Raw genomic sequence first — 18,480 nt, 5'->3', positions numbered from 1 at the left:
TGGGAAAGCTAACAGAATTGCCAACTCATGGGGTTTCTTTAGTATCATCTCTGAGTACTTCAGTGAGAAGGATTCACAGTAGACCAGGAGAAACAAACCCTTATTCAGAAATTTAACGTGGTTAGAACATTACTTTAATTCTCCTAATACCATTTCCAAGTCAAAAGAAAGAAATTGGATTTTGATAACACATAACGGTAATCATCAATTTCTCTGCTATGTTCTTTGGGAAATAACAGGACTCAAACACTGAGTCTCAAAGCTTATTAAAGTAGATTACTTTGTCTCATGAATGGTTTTAAGAAATTACCAATGACAGATGACATCTCTTACACTTACTTGTTCGACTATGACTGTGACAGTCTTGACTTTTGATGCCACTTGTTTTCAAGCAACTGGAAACAGCGTCTGCAACAGTGATTTACAGCTGTAGGAAGGAAGCTGGAGGCCACATTCTGACCTCAAATCACACCAAATGAGCAACTATTAATTGAACACCTTTGTGGTAGGAGACAGCGTGCTGGGCCCTTTGGGAATAATTAGTAGGTTTAAGGAGCGTTTGTATTCAACACTGGGGCCCTACTGTGTGCCAGGTTCTGGGCTCTGAGCTGGAGATAGAAAGTGAACAAGACAGACTTGGTCCCTGCTCACCTCGAGGTTAAGGACTATTGGGCAAGGAAAACACAAATGAAACACAAATCGCCGTTGCGTTAAGTGTTATGAAGGAAGGAGGCCTTAGACAGAGGATGAGGCAGAGGAAAGCACCTGCTGTAGATGGGGTGGCCAGGGCGAGTCCCCTGGAAGGGAGACACTCATGCTGATGTCAGGAGGTGGGAGGGTGTCCCAGAGGGAAGGAGCAGCATGTGCAAAGCCCAGGGTGGCGAGCAGGGAGGCCCGTGGGGTGCCCAGGCGTGGCGGTAGGGGCACTGGGCTGCCAGCAGGTCACGTGGGCACATGGTAAGGACGTGGGATTTTTCTGTGTGTGTGTGTGGTACGCGGGCCTCTCACTGCTGTGGCCTCTCCCATTGTGGAGCACAGGCTCCGGACGCGCAGGCCCAGCGACCATGGCTCATGGGCCCAGCCGCTCTGCGGCATGTGGGATCCTCCCAGACCGGGGCACGAACCCGTGTCCCCTGCATCGGCAGGCAGACTCTCAACCACTGTGCCACCAGGGAAGCCCAGGACGTGGGATTTTATTCAAAGAGTAAAGCGAAGACTTAGGACTTTAACAAGGTCTACTTTTTAAGAAGATTCCTCTGGCTAGTGTGTGGAGAACAGACTAGAAGGGACACAGGTAAAAGCAAGGAGAGTAGAGCTTATGAAGAGCAGAAAGCAAGGCGTGACCTCAAGGCCGAGTTAAATTAGAAATCACGCTGTAAGTCTGAGACACTCACGTTGCTGCAAAGTGTATATGATTAAAAAATAAAAGGTGGTACCAGATCACCCCTTCCTGCCCCCCACATCACTTGCTCAGTCCACTCCAGCCACACTGGCCTCCCGGCTCCTTCTGAAACTCACGGGCACATCCCGCCTTGGGGCACTTGCTCCCTTTCCCCTCAGCGCTCTTCCCTTGGATGTCCAGGGGCTCACGCCCTCATCTCCGTCTTTGCTCAAAGTCACCTTCTCAGCGAGGCCTTCTCTGACCGCCTGAGCTGGAATTGCACACACTCACCCTACTCAACACTCCATGGGCTAGTTTTATTTTTTGCTGTCATATTCATCACCATGGAACATATGATATATTTATTTATTTTGCTCACTGGCTGACTTTCCCCACTAGAGGGCAGGGATTTGTGTTCCCACCTGTATCCCCTAGCACCTAGCACAGTGCTGGGCCTATAGTAGGTGCTCAGTAAGTATTGTGGAGTGGCCACCATACTGTACTGCCCTCTACTCACCTTCCCTGCTGTAGGGACATGATGCCATGATGCTATAACTACTGAATGACAGAATAAGTATGCTGTCCATGGAGGGAATGGTGTCCTGTATACCACACCACTGCCCAGGGGGGCCTGTCTCAGTACCAGTGGGTCTTGTCACTCCCTGGCGTGACATCCTGCAGTGGTACCCTGTGGTCTCCCGCGCAGAGGCTGCCACGTTAGTCAGGCCTTTCACACATGAACCTCCACCCAGTTCTCCAGGCTTATCCTTTGCTGCATCCCAACTTCGTCCCTCCTTTGGGTCAGATGGTCCCAACGGGACTTGACTTTCTCCTGTTTCCTTTGCATATGCTTCCCGCTTCCCACTTCCACCCAGCTGACCCCACTCTCACAAAACCTCGTCAGGAAGTCTTCTTGGAACTCACCCTGTGGGTTAGAGCCCTCTCTGTCCCATAGCACCTGCGTGTTCCTCAGTGTTCCAGCATTGGTTCCTTTCTACCTCTACCGTAGAGGTCCATCTCGTCTGTTGTTCATGTGTACTAACAGCTGATATTAATGGAGTGCTTACTAAGTGCCAAGTGCTTGTAAGGGCTTCACATACAGTATCTCATTTAATACCTGCCACGACCCTGTGTGGTTAATTGCTATTTCCATGTATTGAGGAGCAACTGAAGCCCACAGAGTTTAAGAATTTCATCCAGAGAGGTGGAGCCAGGACTTGAACCCAGAGCAGTTCCGTTTCAAAGCAGATGTTCACAATTCCTGCTTCAGCATGTCTTTCATGGCAGGTGTTCAATAGATACTTAAAGAATAATTATTAAAGTTTGTTGAGTGTTTGCTACTGCCAGGTGCTCACCCAATCTCACCCACCCTTATGATGCACATTTCCTACTCTCCCATTTTATGTATAAGAAAACAGGTGTCGAGTGGCTGGGTGTCTCCCTGGAGGTCCTTCACTCACGGGCTCACGAGTGCTGAGACACAGTGTACTCTCTGCAGCAGGCACGGGACGGACATCACGAAACAGGTCCCAGGCTCTCCTCTCAGGGGACTTGCACCCAAGTGGGAAGGAACATCCAGTGAACAAACATGGCCTATTTCAGTTGGTGATAAACGCCATGGAGAGAAATGCAGCGGGGTGGGAGAATAGAGGTCATGGTGAAGGGGCTGAGCGATGTTGCAAGTGTAATAAGAGCGAACAGACAAAGCTCTCGGACAAGAAGATGCCTGAGCAGAACGGAGCGAGCCCTGGCGATGTCTGGGGAGCACGATCCAGGTCATGTGCCTGCCCGACGTTGGAGCTGAGGTCCCATGTGAACAGTCCGGCATCAGGGCCCTCAGCCCTAATAACTGCCGTGCATCATTCTCTGGATCAAACAATGAGACGAATGCGTGACTTCAACTCTCGGGGTCCCTTCGGCCTCTCCTCCACCCTTTCCTACATTACAGCCTGGAATTGTATTGATGTGGGAAAACGGGCCCATGCACACGGGCCAAGCCACAGTGAATGCTCAGGTGAGATCAGCTGACAGTGGGGTTGCCGCCACGTAGAGAGACGTGAATGCAGGTGAGCAGGTGAGCAGGGCTGACGGCTGGTTGATCAAGACCGAGAAAGGGTTCTGCCCTCCTATCTGATCCAATGTCACGCTCTGTGGCATCACCTGCAGAGAAAACCTGGCCACTGTTTTAATTTAATCTTTTAAGAAGAGAGAAAACACATGGAGTCGTCAAGACAAACACAGGCGAATTATTAACTGGTGACTAGACAACAAGCTCTCTCTGAAATGCCAAAATGGCAAGAAGTGGAAGAGTCACCCTTTTAATTTTGATGCTTTCTCCGCGTGCTTTGGATGGAAGAGATTTGGCTTGATGAGATGAACACAGGATGGGTCAGCACGAGGCAGGGCTGTGGGGATGGTGGGAGTTTCCCCTTGTGGGTCTTGCCAGAGATAAATAACCCTGTTTTATCTGTTCCTAGTCCTCAGCGGTGGCTTTGAGGGTAGTCACGGCTCGGCTTGGCTGGAGGCCTTGCTTGGCAGGTGGTGGGGTGAGGGTGTTAGTGGGGGCAGAGGGGCTGAAGCCATCAGTGCGTGGCCACGTTGAGGCAGCTTCCCAGATCCAAATGTCCCCAAGGTCAGTCTGAGGTGGTGGCAGCAGCAGTACCCTGAACCCCACCCCAAACTTATCTTCGGAGGTCCACAGTGCTCTGGGGGCGGGCAGCTCCCTGTCTCACAACGATCTTCATCTTCAATGTGCCCCTGTAGCTTGGCTGTGCCTGCCGCAGGGCGAGTGGGGACATGGCCCGGGCTCTCTGCTGTCTGTGGGATTTGGAGAGGTTTGGCTGCCTTGAAACTGGAGACTGTTAAAATGTGGCCAAAGGATATGTTCTCAGCCATTGATTGAAATCATGGTCCACTGTCCTCCAGAAGCTGGGTGGAGGCTGGCATGGCAGTTTCTGAATCAAGCTTATCACACGCACATCCCCATGATGCTAGCAGTCCAGCCATGGAGCCTGCACCCCGTGCCAGGAGCCGGAGATGCCCAGCAGCAAAGCCAGGCCCGTACGCTTTGTCCTCCGGTGCTTCTGCAGTGGAGGTGGGGAGTGTGTGGAGAGGAGAGATCAAGTGCAGAGGGGCTGGGGTACTTCACTCGGGCCAGTTCTGACGGTTTCCTAGCTTGTCGGGCCTGGGCCCCTTCAGCAGGTACTGAGTTGAAAATCTCCTGTTCTCTGAACCATTGTGGAGCTGGGCCCAGACCCAGAGGAGTCCTGAGTCTTAGGTTTCAACTGAGTGGACAGCAGAGTGAACAGCAGGGTCTGGGAGCATGCGTGCATGTGTGTATGCACTTGTGGGCATGTGGTGAAGGACACAGCGTATAAGAGCATAGACTTTGAGAAGATGAGTTGGAATCTCAGCTCGGCATTGACTTATAACTCGTAACTTGTGAGTTACAGCACCTCCAGTTTCCTCAGATGCAAATGGGGATAACATTACTATCTAACAAAGTTATCATGAGGATTAAATAAGTTAATGTAGGTAGAATACTTGGCCTGGCACCGCGCTGGGCACATAGTAAGGGCTTCACAAACACTAACAGTAGCTATTAATCTTATAGCTATTTAACATGAATGGGAACACTGCTTGAAACCCCAGGCTGCTACTTTGTCCTAGTTGGCCAGGCCCCTGAGCCAGGACCTTGGCGTGGGTCTCAGTAACTAAGAGCAATCATCATCAACATCTTTAAAAAATGAAAGCTCCAAAGTTCCCTTTCTTAAACCTTCTCCATCTGCAGAAGTGAAACCGTGAGTGTTAATTTTCAGAAGCAACAAGGCCATTTGAGATCCTCCATTACCTTATAATTATAAACGTGACCTGCTTAGTGAGCTCAGGTTCTTTGTAGACATTATCAAACACAAGGCCTCTAATGGTTAGTAATTATGATGATTATTGCTAAAGGGTACCAGTATTTGGAGCATCTACGCTGCTGGCACAGGCCAGGCACTTTGTATGTCCTGTTACCTGAACTCACAACCCAGCGAGTGTCTCACCATTTTATAGACAAGGAAACTGAGTCTGGGGGAGGTTAAGGAAGCCACAGACTTGCTCTGTCCACCGCGTTTCTCCTGCCATCTTCTCCTAGCCTTTACTGTTTCAGGTCATCAGACGTTGAGTGTGGTCCCACAAGAACATCATTCAAGCCCACGTGCCCAACAATAGCCTCAACACGGCCGCGGGCAGCTTGAACTCAGTTACTTACAGTCTTTGATGGTGGCCTTGGTCTCTTCAGGGTCATTAAAAAAGGAGTAACCTGGGAAAGAAAAAGAAATCCACAAACCATGGCATACAATCCTGGTTTCCCCAGCCAGGCCAGGAGGGGAGGTCCTGGGGGGAAGGGGAGCCACCGTGCCCCCTGCAGGGGACTTTTGTTTCAGAAGGAACCTTGGAGACCACCTGGCCTTTATAGGGCCACCCTGAAGCCACCCCTGAGAGATGTAATCTCCTTGTTTTTTTTTTTTTTTGGCTGCCCTGTGAGGCTTGCGGGATCTTAGTTCCCTGATCAGGGATCGAACCAGGCCCCAGCAGTGAAAGCACTGGGTCCTAACTACTGGACCGCCGAGGAATTCCTCAATCTCCTTGTTTTTTTTTGTTTTTTTTGTTTTTTTGCGGTACGCGGGCCTCTCACTGTTGTGGCCTCTCCTGTTGCGGAGCACAGGCTCCGGACGCGCAGGCTCAGTGGCCATGGCTCACGGGCCCAGCCGCTCTGCGGCACGTGGGATCTTCCCGGACCGGGGCACGAACCCGTGTCCCCTGCATCGGCAGGCGGACTCTCAACCACTGCGCCACCAGGGAAGCCCAATCTCCTTGTTTTTAAAGGCCACCTGGAGAGAGCCCTGAGCCATGCATCCCAGCAGCTTCTAGGCTTTTCTGAGTGGGCACTGGGAGTGAGTTCTGGCTTGGGATCAGGAGGCCTGGGCTCTGAGCTGGGCCAAATCACTGACCCCTGTGCAGACTTGCCCAGTCACCCTGTCTCCGGGCTCGTGTTCCTTACTGGCAACATGTGACAAAAACACCCCTGCCCTCCCTGTTGGCTCTCAGAGTCTATGATCTGGGATGTGACCTCTAATCCCTTGGGGATTTGAACGCCTGTTGCATGCGGGTCAAAGAGAAAAATGGACACGGGAGGCTGCAAGAAATGCAGAACCCGACATGAGGATTTAAAGGAGTCTGGAGACGGTCGGGGCCTCGGTGGTCTCTGAAGGGTGGGGCGAATCGAGAGTTTCAGATCACATTTTCACATAGCAGCACAGGCCAAAGGACATCAGCTTTCTAACTTGGTGTCCAATGTGAGGACTAGTTCCCATTTACTGAGAAGACAGGAACAAGGCAGAGTTGTGACTTGATTCCTAGGGCCGTTGGTTCTAGGAATGATTGGTTCTGGTCAGCCACGCACTCTCTTCCCTCTTCCCGAGAACAGGAGGGGGTGATGGGGAATCTTCCTCTCCTGTGCTGGGAGAGCCTCCTCTGCCCTCCACCTCTCCGGCCGACTTCGCCTTCCAGAGACCAGGGTCCTCATGCTTTACGGCCCTTCAATCCTACTGCAGCACCTGCTGAGCCAGACAGCACGCTGGGCCTAGAGCCCCCTTTAACTCCTCTCCCTGCTATAACTTGTTCTGTGTCATTTTCTGCCAGAGCCCTAATCTATGGGGTAATATAAGGCCTAAACTGGGGAATAACTAGTTAACATACAATTTATTGTCCAAACAGGGACACTTTTGAGAAGGAAAGACAGGATAATGGGTGAAGGCAGCGTGTCCTGAGCAAATTGGGACACTGGAAACTTTGGTCACAATACATGTATTTCAATCACTTTAATGAGGAACATTAAAGGGGGAATTTGAGGACAGAGCAGGTTGATGGAATAGATCATCTTACTGATCAACAGGATAACTGCCCTGGCCCATAGAGTCCCTGAAAGTCCACCATTGGAGGTAGCTTTGTGACTCCAGGGATTCCTTAGAATAAGAAGAGGCAACTTGTGGCCTGCTTAAAAAACAGTTGGATTTTAGCTTATTTGTTCTGCACAGACTTTGAGGTAATGGGACCAGGGATAGGTATTTTTTGATGTAACAGTTGCCAGGAACGGAAGTGCCCGAGGCGGGAGATCCCAGCACAGGGACTGCTGGGCCTGGAGACCAAACGTGATTGACTTGACGTTCTGCCGAGGCTGGCGGTACCAAGCTGAATCTTTTCTCAGGATGGAATACTCATCTCCGTGGCCCTGGGGTTCTCATGCAAGGCTGTTCCCTTGGGATGGTTCTGAATGGAGCCCCCAGCTCCTCCCTGAGCCTCTGTGATTTGCTCAGACTTGCCTCCTTTCAGGGAAGGCCCGCTGAGTGGAGGTCACTGCTCCTGGCAGGTCAGTGTCACTGGCGATAATCAAGCAGAGACTGGATAACAGTGGACAGCATGTCTGTTTGTCCCTTCCTCACCCCAGGGGGCTATGGCTCCCAGGGCAGAAACCAAGCAGTGCCTGAGAGCCCCCATCCTTAGCTTTCCTGCTCTCAGGCACCCGTGATGGGGGAGATCAAGGGGAGGGCAAAGAATCATAGAGCGGGAAGGTACTCTGTGGGTTTCCACCCAAATAGGAATCCCTGCCACGGCACTGCCATCAAGCAGGGGGCTATTAGATTGCTTGGTTATCTCCAGTGATGGGGAGCTTCCTACCTTAGGTATCTTTTAAAGCCGCCTTTTCATTAATTAATTAATTAATTAAAGTTTTTTTTGATGGGGACCATTTTTTTAATGTTTTTATTGAATTTGTTACAATAGTGCCTCTGTTTTATGTTTCGGTTTTTTGGCTGCGAGGCACTTGGGATCCTAGCTCCCCGACCAGGGATCGAACCCATACCCCCTGCATTGGAAGGCGAAGTTTTAACCACTGGACCACGAGGCAAGTCCCCTGAAGCTGCCTTTTTAAAAAAAGGTGCTAACTTTTAGAAAAGTCTTTCTTAAAATTGAGCTGAGATGTGTTTATTTTTTAAAATTTCTGCCTCTTGGTTATATTCATGATGACAAAAACAGTTGCCAGTCATTGTATTTGCGTCCTTATTTGCTGTGCCAGATAATGTTTCACTGAATCCTGTCAAGAAGCCCGGGGAGGTGTGTATCATAACCCCACCACAGAGGCGAGACAGTGGAGATTCAGAGAGGTTAAGCCGTTTGCCAGAGGCCCTGCGGCTCCAAAGTGTGAGAGCCAGGGTTGGAGCAAAGGTCTTTCTGATCTCACAGTCCTTGCTTTGTACTGACTTTCCATGAATCAGCCCTGTTGACCTTGGAGAAGTCACTTAACCATTCAGGACCTCAGTTCCTTTCTCTGTGATATGGGGATACAGAATTGTATGTTCTCAAAAAATGCTTCCGGGTTTAAAAAACCTGTCCAGCAACATTCTACTCTTGCAGGGCATGTTGGTGTTAAATAATGCTACTGGGGCCACCTTGTGGCCATTCGATCCTTGACCATTAGGAATGTGATAAAAGGAAATGGCAATTAGTCGGACCCCTCTGGAAACAGGGAAGGGAAAGGGTCTAGTTAATCTTCTTCTGCTGCTTAATAAAATGTCAAGCAGAAGTCTCTTTTTGTCCACGCTTTATGGTTAACAATCTTTATGAACATAATAGTTTGTTGTATCAGCCTGGTTCCTGGGCGGTCCTTGAACGTGTTTTATTTTTCTTTTTCTTTCTTTCTTCTTCTTTTTTTAAAAAAATGTACTCAGCTTGCTTCCTTGTAACTCACTCTGTTTTACCTCCAATCTCTGATTCTAGCATGCTAGAGCTTCTGGGTACAGAAAGGTCCGGTTAGCAGGGGATTTGGTTTAACAGAGAGTTGCAGTTAATAAAATTTCGCCATGTGAGTCATATGGTAGGGAAGGACCTCAGAGGTCATTTGGTCCCAATACTGGGCCCCTGTCCTCAAAGCCCAGCCCTCTTGGCACTGACCTTGCGAGCGCATGTTCTGGAGGATGAAGTACAGGTACTCCCCGCAGACACCAGCTGCCTCGATGAACTCCTCCTGTGTCATACTGCACAGCTGCAGGCCGCTGATGTTGAAGTGGCAAAAGGAGATGCAGTTGGCATCCAGCTTATACTGGTCGCAGCAGAACTGGAGCCATTCCCAGACGTGGCGCTTCGTCCAGTACTCAGGGTGGACAGACGTCCAGTAGGAGTCACAGGCTGCACCAGGAAGAGACAAGTGAGGGATGACAGCCAGGAGAGGATTAGAAGTCCCTCGAAGGAGGCTCTAGTTTTACTAACATCCTCATCCTCTGTCCAATGAGTTGAATGGGCCTCCAGCCCTGGGTTGTTCTGCTGGAGTCCTGGTCACCTTCTGTCCTGCAGCGAAAACCAGAGGGGACTGGATCCTACGAGTGGCCTTACTGGCAGAAGAGGGAATGATGGGGTGAGAGACCTGGTCCTGGCTAGGGAGTGCCTTGAAAGGGGGGAACTAGGGGAGAAAGAAAGAAAAAGTCCCTTCAGGTATTTGGTTTCAGACAACAGGACATCAAGAGCATAGCCTTTAGAGCCTGACAGGCCTGGATTCAAATCCTGGTTCTGCTGCTTTCTACTTGGGCAAGATCCATAGATATTTAAGCCTCAGTTTCCTCATCTGTAAAATGGGGATAATATGCTCCATTCACAGGGCTGTTCTGGAGTTTGTGGTTAACGCCTATAAACTATATGGTGCATAGAAAATTATCAATCAATTCAATACTTATTATTGGGTTGGCCAAAAAGTTCATTCAGGTTTTTCCACGCCATCTTACAGAAAAACCTCAACAAAATTTTTGGTCAACCAAAAGAAATGCCTGTGGTGTGCCAGGCACCATCCGAGGCTGATCTGATTCCCTCTGCTGTTATGGAAAGCTGCCCAGCACTGGCTATAGGTTTGTGTGCTGCCCCTGGCCATCTTGTGCTGAGGGCCTTGGGCTGCTGAAATGTTGCCCAAGCATCTGGCAGACCTTGGATGACCAGAGCAGGCTCCTCCAGGGGAAGGGGGAGGTGGAAGCATTGGTTGTATTGTTGTTCTTGTGTTTTTGGTGCTGTTTTGAGGAATTTCTATCCGGAGGGCAGATTCCCTTCACTCCTTCAGTGAAGGCCCCTACGCCCCAGGCAGAGGTGTGTGCCATCCTGTCTGGGAGGCTGAGAGGAGGCTGTGCCTAACCCAGGGGCAGAGATGGGTGCTCAACAGACTGTCCCAATGCCAGGAGAAACCGAAAGGGTGGCAGATCTGCTATGGAAGATGTGAGGTACCAGGTCCTCGGTCAGGTACTCTGACATAAACAATTCCTGCCATTGCCATTGTACTCATTCATTCATTCGTTCATTCAAAAAGCTTCAGTTTCCTCATCAGTAAGATGGGGACAATGATAGCACCTACATCATAGGGTTGGTCTGTGGATTAAATGAGTTAATACATGTAAAAGTATTTAGGGTACTTAGAACAGAGTCTAGAAGATTACCACTGAACACCTTCTATTTGTGAAGCAACAAATTTTGAGCTGAGACTTCATGATGAATGGGAGGTTTGGTCCCTGTCCCCCAGGAGGTCACAGATGAGGAGGCTGAGGGTCATGGAAGTCCTGCCCAAGATCCCACAGCCAGTGTGGGGTAGAGGTGGGATGTGAACCCCAGTCTGAACTTGAAAGCCATTACTCTTTCTGTTCCATCATGCTGGTCCTCAGAGGTCAGCACAGAGAAGAGATCAGACAGTGGAGGCAGACACAGAGCCAGAGACAAGGAGAAGGGCTGAGGAGAAAGGCAGGGAGCAGAAGCAGGGTGGGGGGTGACTGGCTCAGGCTGTGTGGACGACAGAAAGTGTCCCTCACGAGTTACACCCCACAGTGCACAGCAGCGAGGCTGTTATGATTCCTCCTTTAAATGCTGCATTGGCTGCCCCTGTCCCCAAAGGAACTGTGGCGCTTCTAATCCCAGGCAGGGAGATGGCTTCTCTGCCCCTAAGCACCCCCTGTGTATTGGCCAGGCTGCTATGTGCCCTGGTCTACATCAGCTCTACTTCCTCGGATTTCCCCCTAAAACGTAGAGGCCTTCCAGAAATCTCTTTTCCCACCGTGAAGTGGATTGAGGTTAAACTTGAACACTAGGTTTGCTGTAGACTCGAGTCCTTGGACTCTTTAATCAATAGAAATTGATAAGAGGCCAGACGAGGAATTCAGGCAAGGCTTTCTTGGGACTCGTGCTGCAGCATGAGGGAGTGAGAACAAGAAACAGATGCCCTTGCTTGATCCCCGAGGAGGGTCAACCTGGTCCCTTAAACGGGGGGAGGGTGGGGTGAATTGGTGGGTCAGGCGGGAGGGGCGGCTTAGGTGGCCTGCCCACCCCGTTGGTGGAGCTGAGCGCAGGCATCACGATCAGGACTCTGCTTTTGCTCCGGCGCCTCAGAAGTGGCGGTTGGATTTTGGCCTTTTTGTATCTTATTGTTCATCATTTGCCCCAACTGCACATGTGTGCAGTTATTTTTAGTCCCACATAATGTTTTTCATTGGTATTTTGTTGTTGGAGGACACGTTTGTCCAGGTGCCAGCACTGCCGCAAAGGGTCCCAGGTCCCAGATCTCAGGTTTGTTTAAATTTAGGGTTTTAATCAGAATTCTATATGTGTGTGAGTCAAAGAGTTGATATCCGGCCAGGATGGTGGAGGCTGATGCTGTGGCCTCTACCTGCTGGATGAGGAGGGGCCCCCATCAGCCGCTGGGGGTGCCAGGGTCTCCTGGGAACACCTGGCGGCCCTTCCCCCTTCTGGCCTGTGCTTTCACGTGCCGAGTTCTGGCTGGAGTAAACCCGGGGCCTCCACTTCCCTGGTATTCCCACGAGAGATGTTTATGAGCCTTGAAATTCTTCCTCCCTGGGTCCCGAGCTGAGCCCCGCCGGAGATGCCTATCGGGGCGCTGCCCTTGCCAACACTTCATTTCTTTCCGTGGACAGCGTGCGCCAAGTCTCCGAGCCCCTCCCCTCTCTCTTCCACCCCCAAGTCATTTTCTTTGGCTCTGGGAGATGGCCACGGCCATGTTGTTTCTGGAGGCCAGCGGGGACCTAAGGGATTCGGAGAAGTGTCACTGACGCGGGGAAGGTGTCGCTGGCGCAGCCTCCGTCCCCTCGGGTCTCTCTCCTCGGCAGCTTCCCCGCAGAGCAGGCTTCGTGTGCGGCTCCGGCCCGCCCCCCGGGGAGGCCAGAGCCAGGGCCAAGCACGGCAGGCTCCCAGCGGAGTCCTTCCCAAGCGCGCGAGCAGAGTCGCTGTTCTCAGCCAGGTGGAGGGCGAAGCGCCAGCATGGAGGGAAGCCTTTTGGCTGTGGTGTGGTTCCGCGGTCCTGATCCCACAGGGGTGAGGAAGGCCTGCTCCCTCCGCCCCACCACCGCCCCCAGCCCTCCCGCAGCATTGCCCCCAGCTCAAGGTCTTTGCACAGGCGCCTCTGGTCACCTAGGGTGCGGTCCCCACCTGTCCTGTAAGTAATTGCTGCTGGTCCTCAAGACCCAGCTCACTGCCCCTCTCAGGGAGGCTTGCTGTCCCACAGGGGCGTGGCCAGCTCTGCTTCTTCACCCTGAGTCAGCAGGGCGGGGAGCCCGCCTGGCCCCCTGTGGGTGTTCCGGAGGTGAAATGACCAGCCAGGGGACTGTCACTTATTATCTTCACTTCACAGGGAGGAAACTCAAGTTCTGAGAGGTTACGTGACTCAGGCCACGCGGCTGGTCGGTAAGGGGGTTAGGCCTCCACCAGCTCTTCCACCTTTGGACGTGGGAAGTTTGCATCACCTTTGCCTCACTCTTCTTGGTTGACAAGGACCAGACTGGACACACATCTGGAAGACTGACTCAACAATTCCGATCAAGGTGTATATATATAAAAATATATTAAAATATATGCACATAGTTTATATAAATATTTATATAGTGTATGTGTTGTTATATATTTTACATATTACGTGTATTTATTTATATATATTACATATATATTATGTACGTATATAATCTAGGTTTGAAAAATCAGAAGAAGGATAGAGAGACTGATGGTGACAGTGTTTGAATGACATGGAGACCCTTTCACTACTCGGAAGAGATGAACTCAGGGAAAATAAAAGACAGGGTGATACACCCAGAGAACATATTATCTTTAACAGGTTGTATTGCCTGGAAATGTAAAGTGTTGTCTCAATGTGCCTACTCTTCACAAAATAATTTAGACTTTTTGGAGACGCTGAGCCATGAGGCCCTTCTGCCTATGTTTACCAGTTGGGTACGGATGATGTCCTGTACCTGGTAGACTTAATCCAAAGGTCCGCAGGCCACGATTAAACAGCAGCCTTGGCCAGCTCCTTTGAAGTCGGAAGGAGGTCAGGACACTTGTTTAAGGGCTAGCTGCACTGGGAAGAAGAATTAAGGGGCTAAAGGGAGTTTTCAGCAATTCTGGGGGGAAATGCTCACAACCGATGCTATAACCTGGGATGCAGTGAACTTTGGAGGGAGGCCTTAAGTTTTGGAGCTGGCTGGCACACTCAGATTCCCACAGGGTCAGCAGGTTATGTCCATGCCCAGAGTGGCCCCCGATGGGGACAGTGGGAATGGGCAAGTTCATGCCGAGTGGACAGTGGTAGCCCAGCTCCAATTGGCTGTTGCCAGGCAGGAAGGTGGGCCCTGTGTTGCCAAGCCCAGATTGTTATGTGAAATCTCATGATTTTTAAGTGCTGACTTATTTAATTTTTAAAAACCACTCTGAGGGTCAGTCAAAACTCTTCCACAGGCTGGCTCACTCCTGGCAGTGACCTTGGGAGGGAGAACTTCACAAGCTTCTGGACGGTTGTCTCCTTTAAGACTACTGTTTACAGTGGGCATGCTAAGGCTTTTAAACTTTTTTAGTCGAATAGTATTTTATTCAAATTGAAACTTCTCTGGAAAAAAGCAGTGCTGCTTTGCTGGGAGTTAGGGGGAGGTACTATATGGCTTCCCCTCCTTAGCCCCAGAAGGCTCCTTGAAAATCACAGTTCTAGAACTTGAAACCAGGGCTCCTGTTATTTGGATTCCCCCTAAAAGCTGAAAGGGTGTGTGATCTCATACTTAGTGGTCCTGCCTCCTAGGGACCCTAAGAGGGTCTCCAAGGGAATCTGTATGCCCTCCAAGGGCATCTGTTTCTTGTTCTCACTCCCTCAGCAAAATGGGAATACTAGGATGTACCCCATAATTCTGTTAAAAAGATTAAGTGAATCAATACATGGAAAGTGCTTGGAAAAGGACAGGCAGGTAGTAAGTGCCCTTTAAATACTACCCATTTATACTTGTTAATATCAGGGCTACTCATACCACTACGTTAATTGCTTTTCCTCAACTTGTTAGCTGTGCAATCCTAACAAAGTTTCCTAACCTCTCTGGACCTCAGCCTCTTTCATCTATAAAACAGGAATAATAATAGTGCCTACCTCTTAGGGAGTTTGCTATGAAATGGAAGAGAAATGATGCATGTAAAGAACTTAGCCCAGTTATCTGAACGACAGGAAGCTTTCCATATGTCACTTGTAATTAGTTATTATTTTGGGATGACATTTGTTCTCAGGGAAGTGAGGCCATCTCCACCGGGGCCTCAGTCTAGCTGAGGAACAAGCAGAACAAAGCAACCCAAAACTCAGTGAGAGCGAGGCAGACAGTTTGGGTCAGAGGAGGCCTGAGTTAGACTGACTGGACCATGATTAGCATGATTTATTAGCATTGGGAATTGGGAAAGTCTTTTGCCTGGAGCAGTGCTGAAGAGGCCAGTGAGTGGACTGGATAGCACCGGGCACCATCGATTGTGGCTTTGTCACTGAAAGGAAGGACTTTATGAGGAGAGATCTGAAATGATATATTGCTTCTAGGTTTCCCTCCTGAGCTGGTCTAGCCCCATCCAATAGTCCTTCTTGACTTTTATTCCAAGCCTGTGGAATGATTTAGACCATGAGATGGAAAAAAAAAAAAAAAAAGCCTGGAGCAGTGTAAGAAACTGGGTGGAGAAGAGACGAGAAAGGCTGGCTGGGCATCAGCAAAGAGCCGAGGCCATGGGAGTGTGGTTAGAAAGGGGCAGAGAGCACCAAGCCCTGAGCCGTCCTGGGGCCACAGCTGCCCAAAGGCTTGGATGCGTGTGGGAGAGACTGGAGGTGGCTGATGGTGAGGTCTTTCCTTGGGGGTGTCCTGGGGTGTGACTACCGCCACGGGGCTCACCTTAGGCTTTCCAATGATTTTGTATTTCATTATCTGGTTTCGATTTAGAAGTTCCTAGACTCTCTCTCATATCTGATCTCAAACTTCTATACCCTGAACAGGAGTCTTGCCTAAGAAAAACCCCTGTGAGACCCAGATGCCTCTCTTCCTGATCATCTGGTTGTTAATACCCAAGATCAGGGTTTTGCACCTTTTTTTCTTTTTTAAGAAACAGTTCTGTCTTCAAATAAAACCTCCCATTGCTAACATATTTGTTGAGCACTTCGTACGTGCCAGTTACCATGCGACACTCCTTGAGTTTTCTCATGTCATCCTCAATGTGATGCTGTGAGGTCCTAGATCACGTAGCTTATTTTACAAAGTAAATGATGAAAGTAAGGCACAGAGCGGTGAAATCCCTTCTTGAGGTCACACAACGAGTACGTGGCTGAGCGAGGAGGTCATATAGGCAGATTCCAGTTCCTGCAGCCAAGCCTTAGTAACCACTATGCTGTACTATCTTCCGAATCAAAGTGCGGGAGGGAGGTGGAGAGGGGGACCTAAAGCTTGTCCTTCTCAGCTGTCACTGCAGGTCCCCGAGGGACCTCCTGGGAACCCCTAGAGCTGCCTCAACCTAGAAACCTCTGCCGCAAAGTATAAGGAAGATCCGAAAGCCAAGGCCTACTGAGTGTTGGCCTGGCCACCTTGGCAATCAGGGGAGGGGTGTGTGGGTGTGTGAAGGTCAGGATGGAGTTCCAGAAAGTAGGGGTGAGATCAGGATACTCCATGGCTTGTCAGATGCTTGGCTACTGGAACTTGATTGGAGAAATAATCTCTTCAAAATATCACATGCTTGTGACATTTATGCACTTCCCCCCTACGTCCCTCTTTGATAAAATTTTCCAGTATCTGTAATTCTTTACTTTAAAAGCTGAAGGGAAGGCCAGGGTTAGCTCATGATATTCTAGAACATTTTGCAGTCCATGACTGCTCACTCGCCAGCCTGCCGTGTAGCAGGCTGTGCTGCTTCTAAGAGAGGCCAGATGCTGCGCACTGAACACACATCGGACACAGATTCAGCTGCCCTCTGCTAAAGCCAGTTAAGAGGCAGTAAACAGCTGGCTATCCCAACTAGGTTGCGTATTCCTCCCTGCACTCTCACAGACATCATTTATCCAGCGGGCACATCATTTCTTTCTCCCTTTCTCTCCCTTTGGTCTCAAAGTGTCTAAGCTGCCAACATTCTGAATTGGAAAGGCTGAGATGGAGACCTGGGCTGCTTTGGTTCAATATGAAAAGTGAAGCGAGGGCTTCCCTGGTGGCGCAGAGGTTGAGAGTCCGCCTGCCGATGCAGGGGACGCGGGTTCGTGCCCCGGTCTGGGAGGATCCCACGTGCCGCGGAGCGGCTGGGCCCGTGAGCTATGGCCGCTGAGCCTGTGCGTCCGGAGCCTGTGCTCCGCAACGGGAGAGGCCACAACAGTGAGAGGCCCACATACCACAAAAAAAAAAAAAAAAAAAAAAAAAGTGAAGCGAGCAGAGAGAAAGCTGTTTTTCCACCAGCTGGGAGTCTTGAGGTGTCCTGGCTACAGTGACCACTTGCCAAGTGCCAGGTGCTTTGCTAAACACGTTATATGTGGAATCTCAGTCAATCCTCCCAACGCTGGGAGGTGGATGCCGTTTCAGCTGAGGAGAGCATATCTCAGAGATGTTCGGGAAAACCTGCCCAAGGTCATGGGGCTGGTGGATGCCAGCACCAGCCCTTGACCTCAGACCCAAACAGGAAGCTGCCATTGGGACAACCCTGAATTCAAGCTGGGATTTCCTGGGAGGTGGGCAAGGACCTTAGGACAGATGGCAGAGCAGTGTCTGGAGGAGAACCTGGCTGTCCCCTGACACATCCCTCTCAGAGAAGGTTTTTGCAGACACTCAGACCCATGTGTCACCTTTTGGGGTGACAGAAAGACAGAAGGCACTGCAGGGCATTCCTCCCACCACTGGGACTCAGGGAGCCAGGGTCCTCATTTGAGACTAAATTTTCACACCCACCCTTGACCTTTATGAGCTCAGAGATACTCAGCTCCTTCTGAAATCCAGAGGGCCAGAGGGCAAGCCCAAAGCCTGGCTCCTCCCTCGGGGAATGTCAGGAAGCTGGGCCACTCTCGGAGGATATTTTGTCTTCACATCTTGGTGGGAATTTCTAGTCTCCCAATGGGTGGTGGGGGATGAAGTCTACCTCTGTGATGTTGCCCGATGCAGGAATCAGAGACGCTTCAGGAAGGGATCCTAGCAAGGACCTGGTCCAATCCCTCATTACACTGATGGAAATGCAGAGGCCTCAGACAGGAGAAAGCTGGGTCTGTACTTTTTAAGTGCACAGTTCAGTGGCATTAAGTATATTCACATTGTTGTGCAAACATCACCACTATCCATCTCCAGAACTTTTTCTTCAACCCAAACTGAAACTCATCCTTCATTTTTACACACTTGTGTGTGCTTTCTGTGTGCCTGCCATGTCCCAGACACTTCACACCTACTAACTCATTTCACCCTCACAAATCTGCGAGATAGGCATTACTGCTATCTCCACTTTAGAGATGAGAAAACTGAGGCATGAGAGGGTAAGATATTGCAGTTATTAAATAGCAGAGCCGCTCTTCATATTTAGGGCACCTGGCTCCAAAGTCCGAGCTCTTGACAACTACAGAAGCTCCTGGAACATTGCATGGGGTAGGCGGCTGAGGCCACCCCCTCCCATACTGCTCTGATGGCCCCTGGTAGACGAGGCAGGAAGAGGAGGCTTCCAGGATGGCAGCTCTGGGTTATGCATGGATGGAGAGAAGGGACAGGAGCTGGGCTCCACCATCG

General features: G+C 50.3%; 1 protein-coding gene across 3 annotated transcripts in view; it reads right to left on the bottom strand.

Annotated features, from left to right (window-relative positions):
* ELF5 (E74 like ETS transcription factor 5) overlaps positions 1-18,480 on the bottom strand; it is a 29,412-nt gene that overhangs the window by 2,313 nt on the left and 8,619 nt on the right. For all 3 annotated transcript variants that reach the window (XM_079708198.1, XM_079708199.1, XM_079708197.1), the window contains 3 exons: positions 9,377-9,610; positions 5,637-5,687; positions 340-408 (listed from right to left, as the gene is read on the bottom strand). In XM_079708198.1, coding sequence (XP_079564324.1) covers positions 340-408; positions 5,637-5,687; positions 9,377-9,610 — 354 coding nt within the window. The remainder of the gene's footprint in view (positions 1-339; positions 409-5,636; positions 5,688-9,376; positions 9,611-18,480) is intronic.

Source organism: Hyperoodon ampullatus (genome assembly GCF_949752795.1).
Source record: "Hyperoodon ampullatus genome assembly, chromosome: 7".
Taxonomy (NCBI): Eukaryota; Metazoa; Chordata; class Mammalia; order Artiodactyla; family Ziphiidae; genus Hyperoodon; species Hyperoodon ampullatus.
Note: the sequence above shows the minus strand (reverse complement) of the source record. Positions and strands in the feature narration are given on the sequence as shown.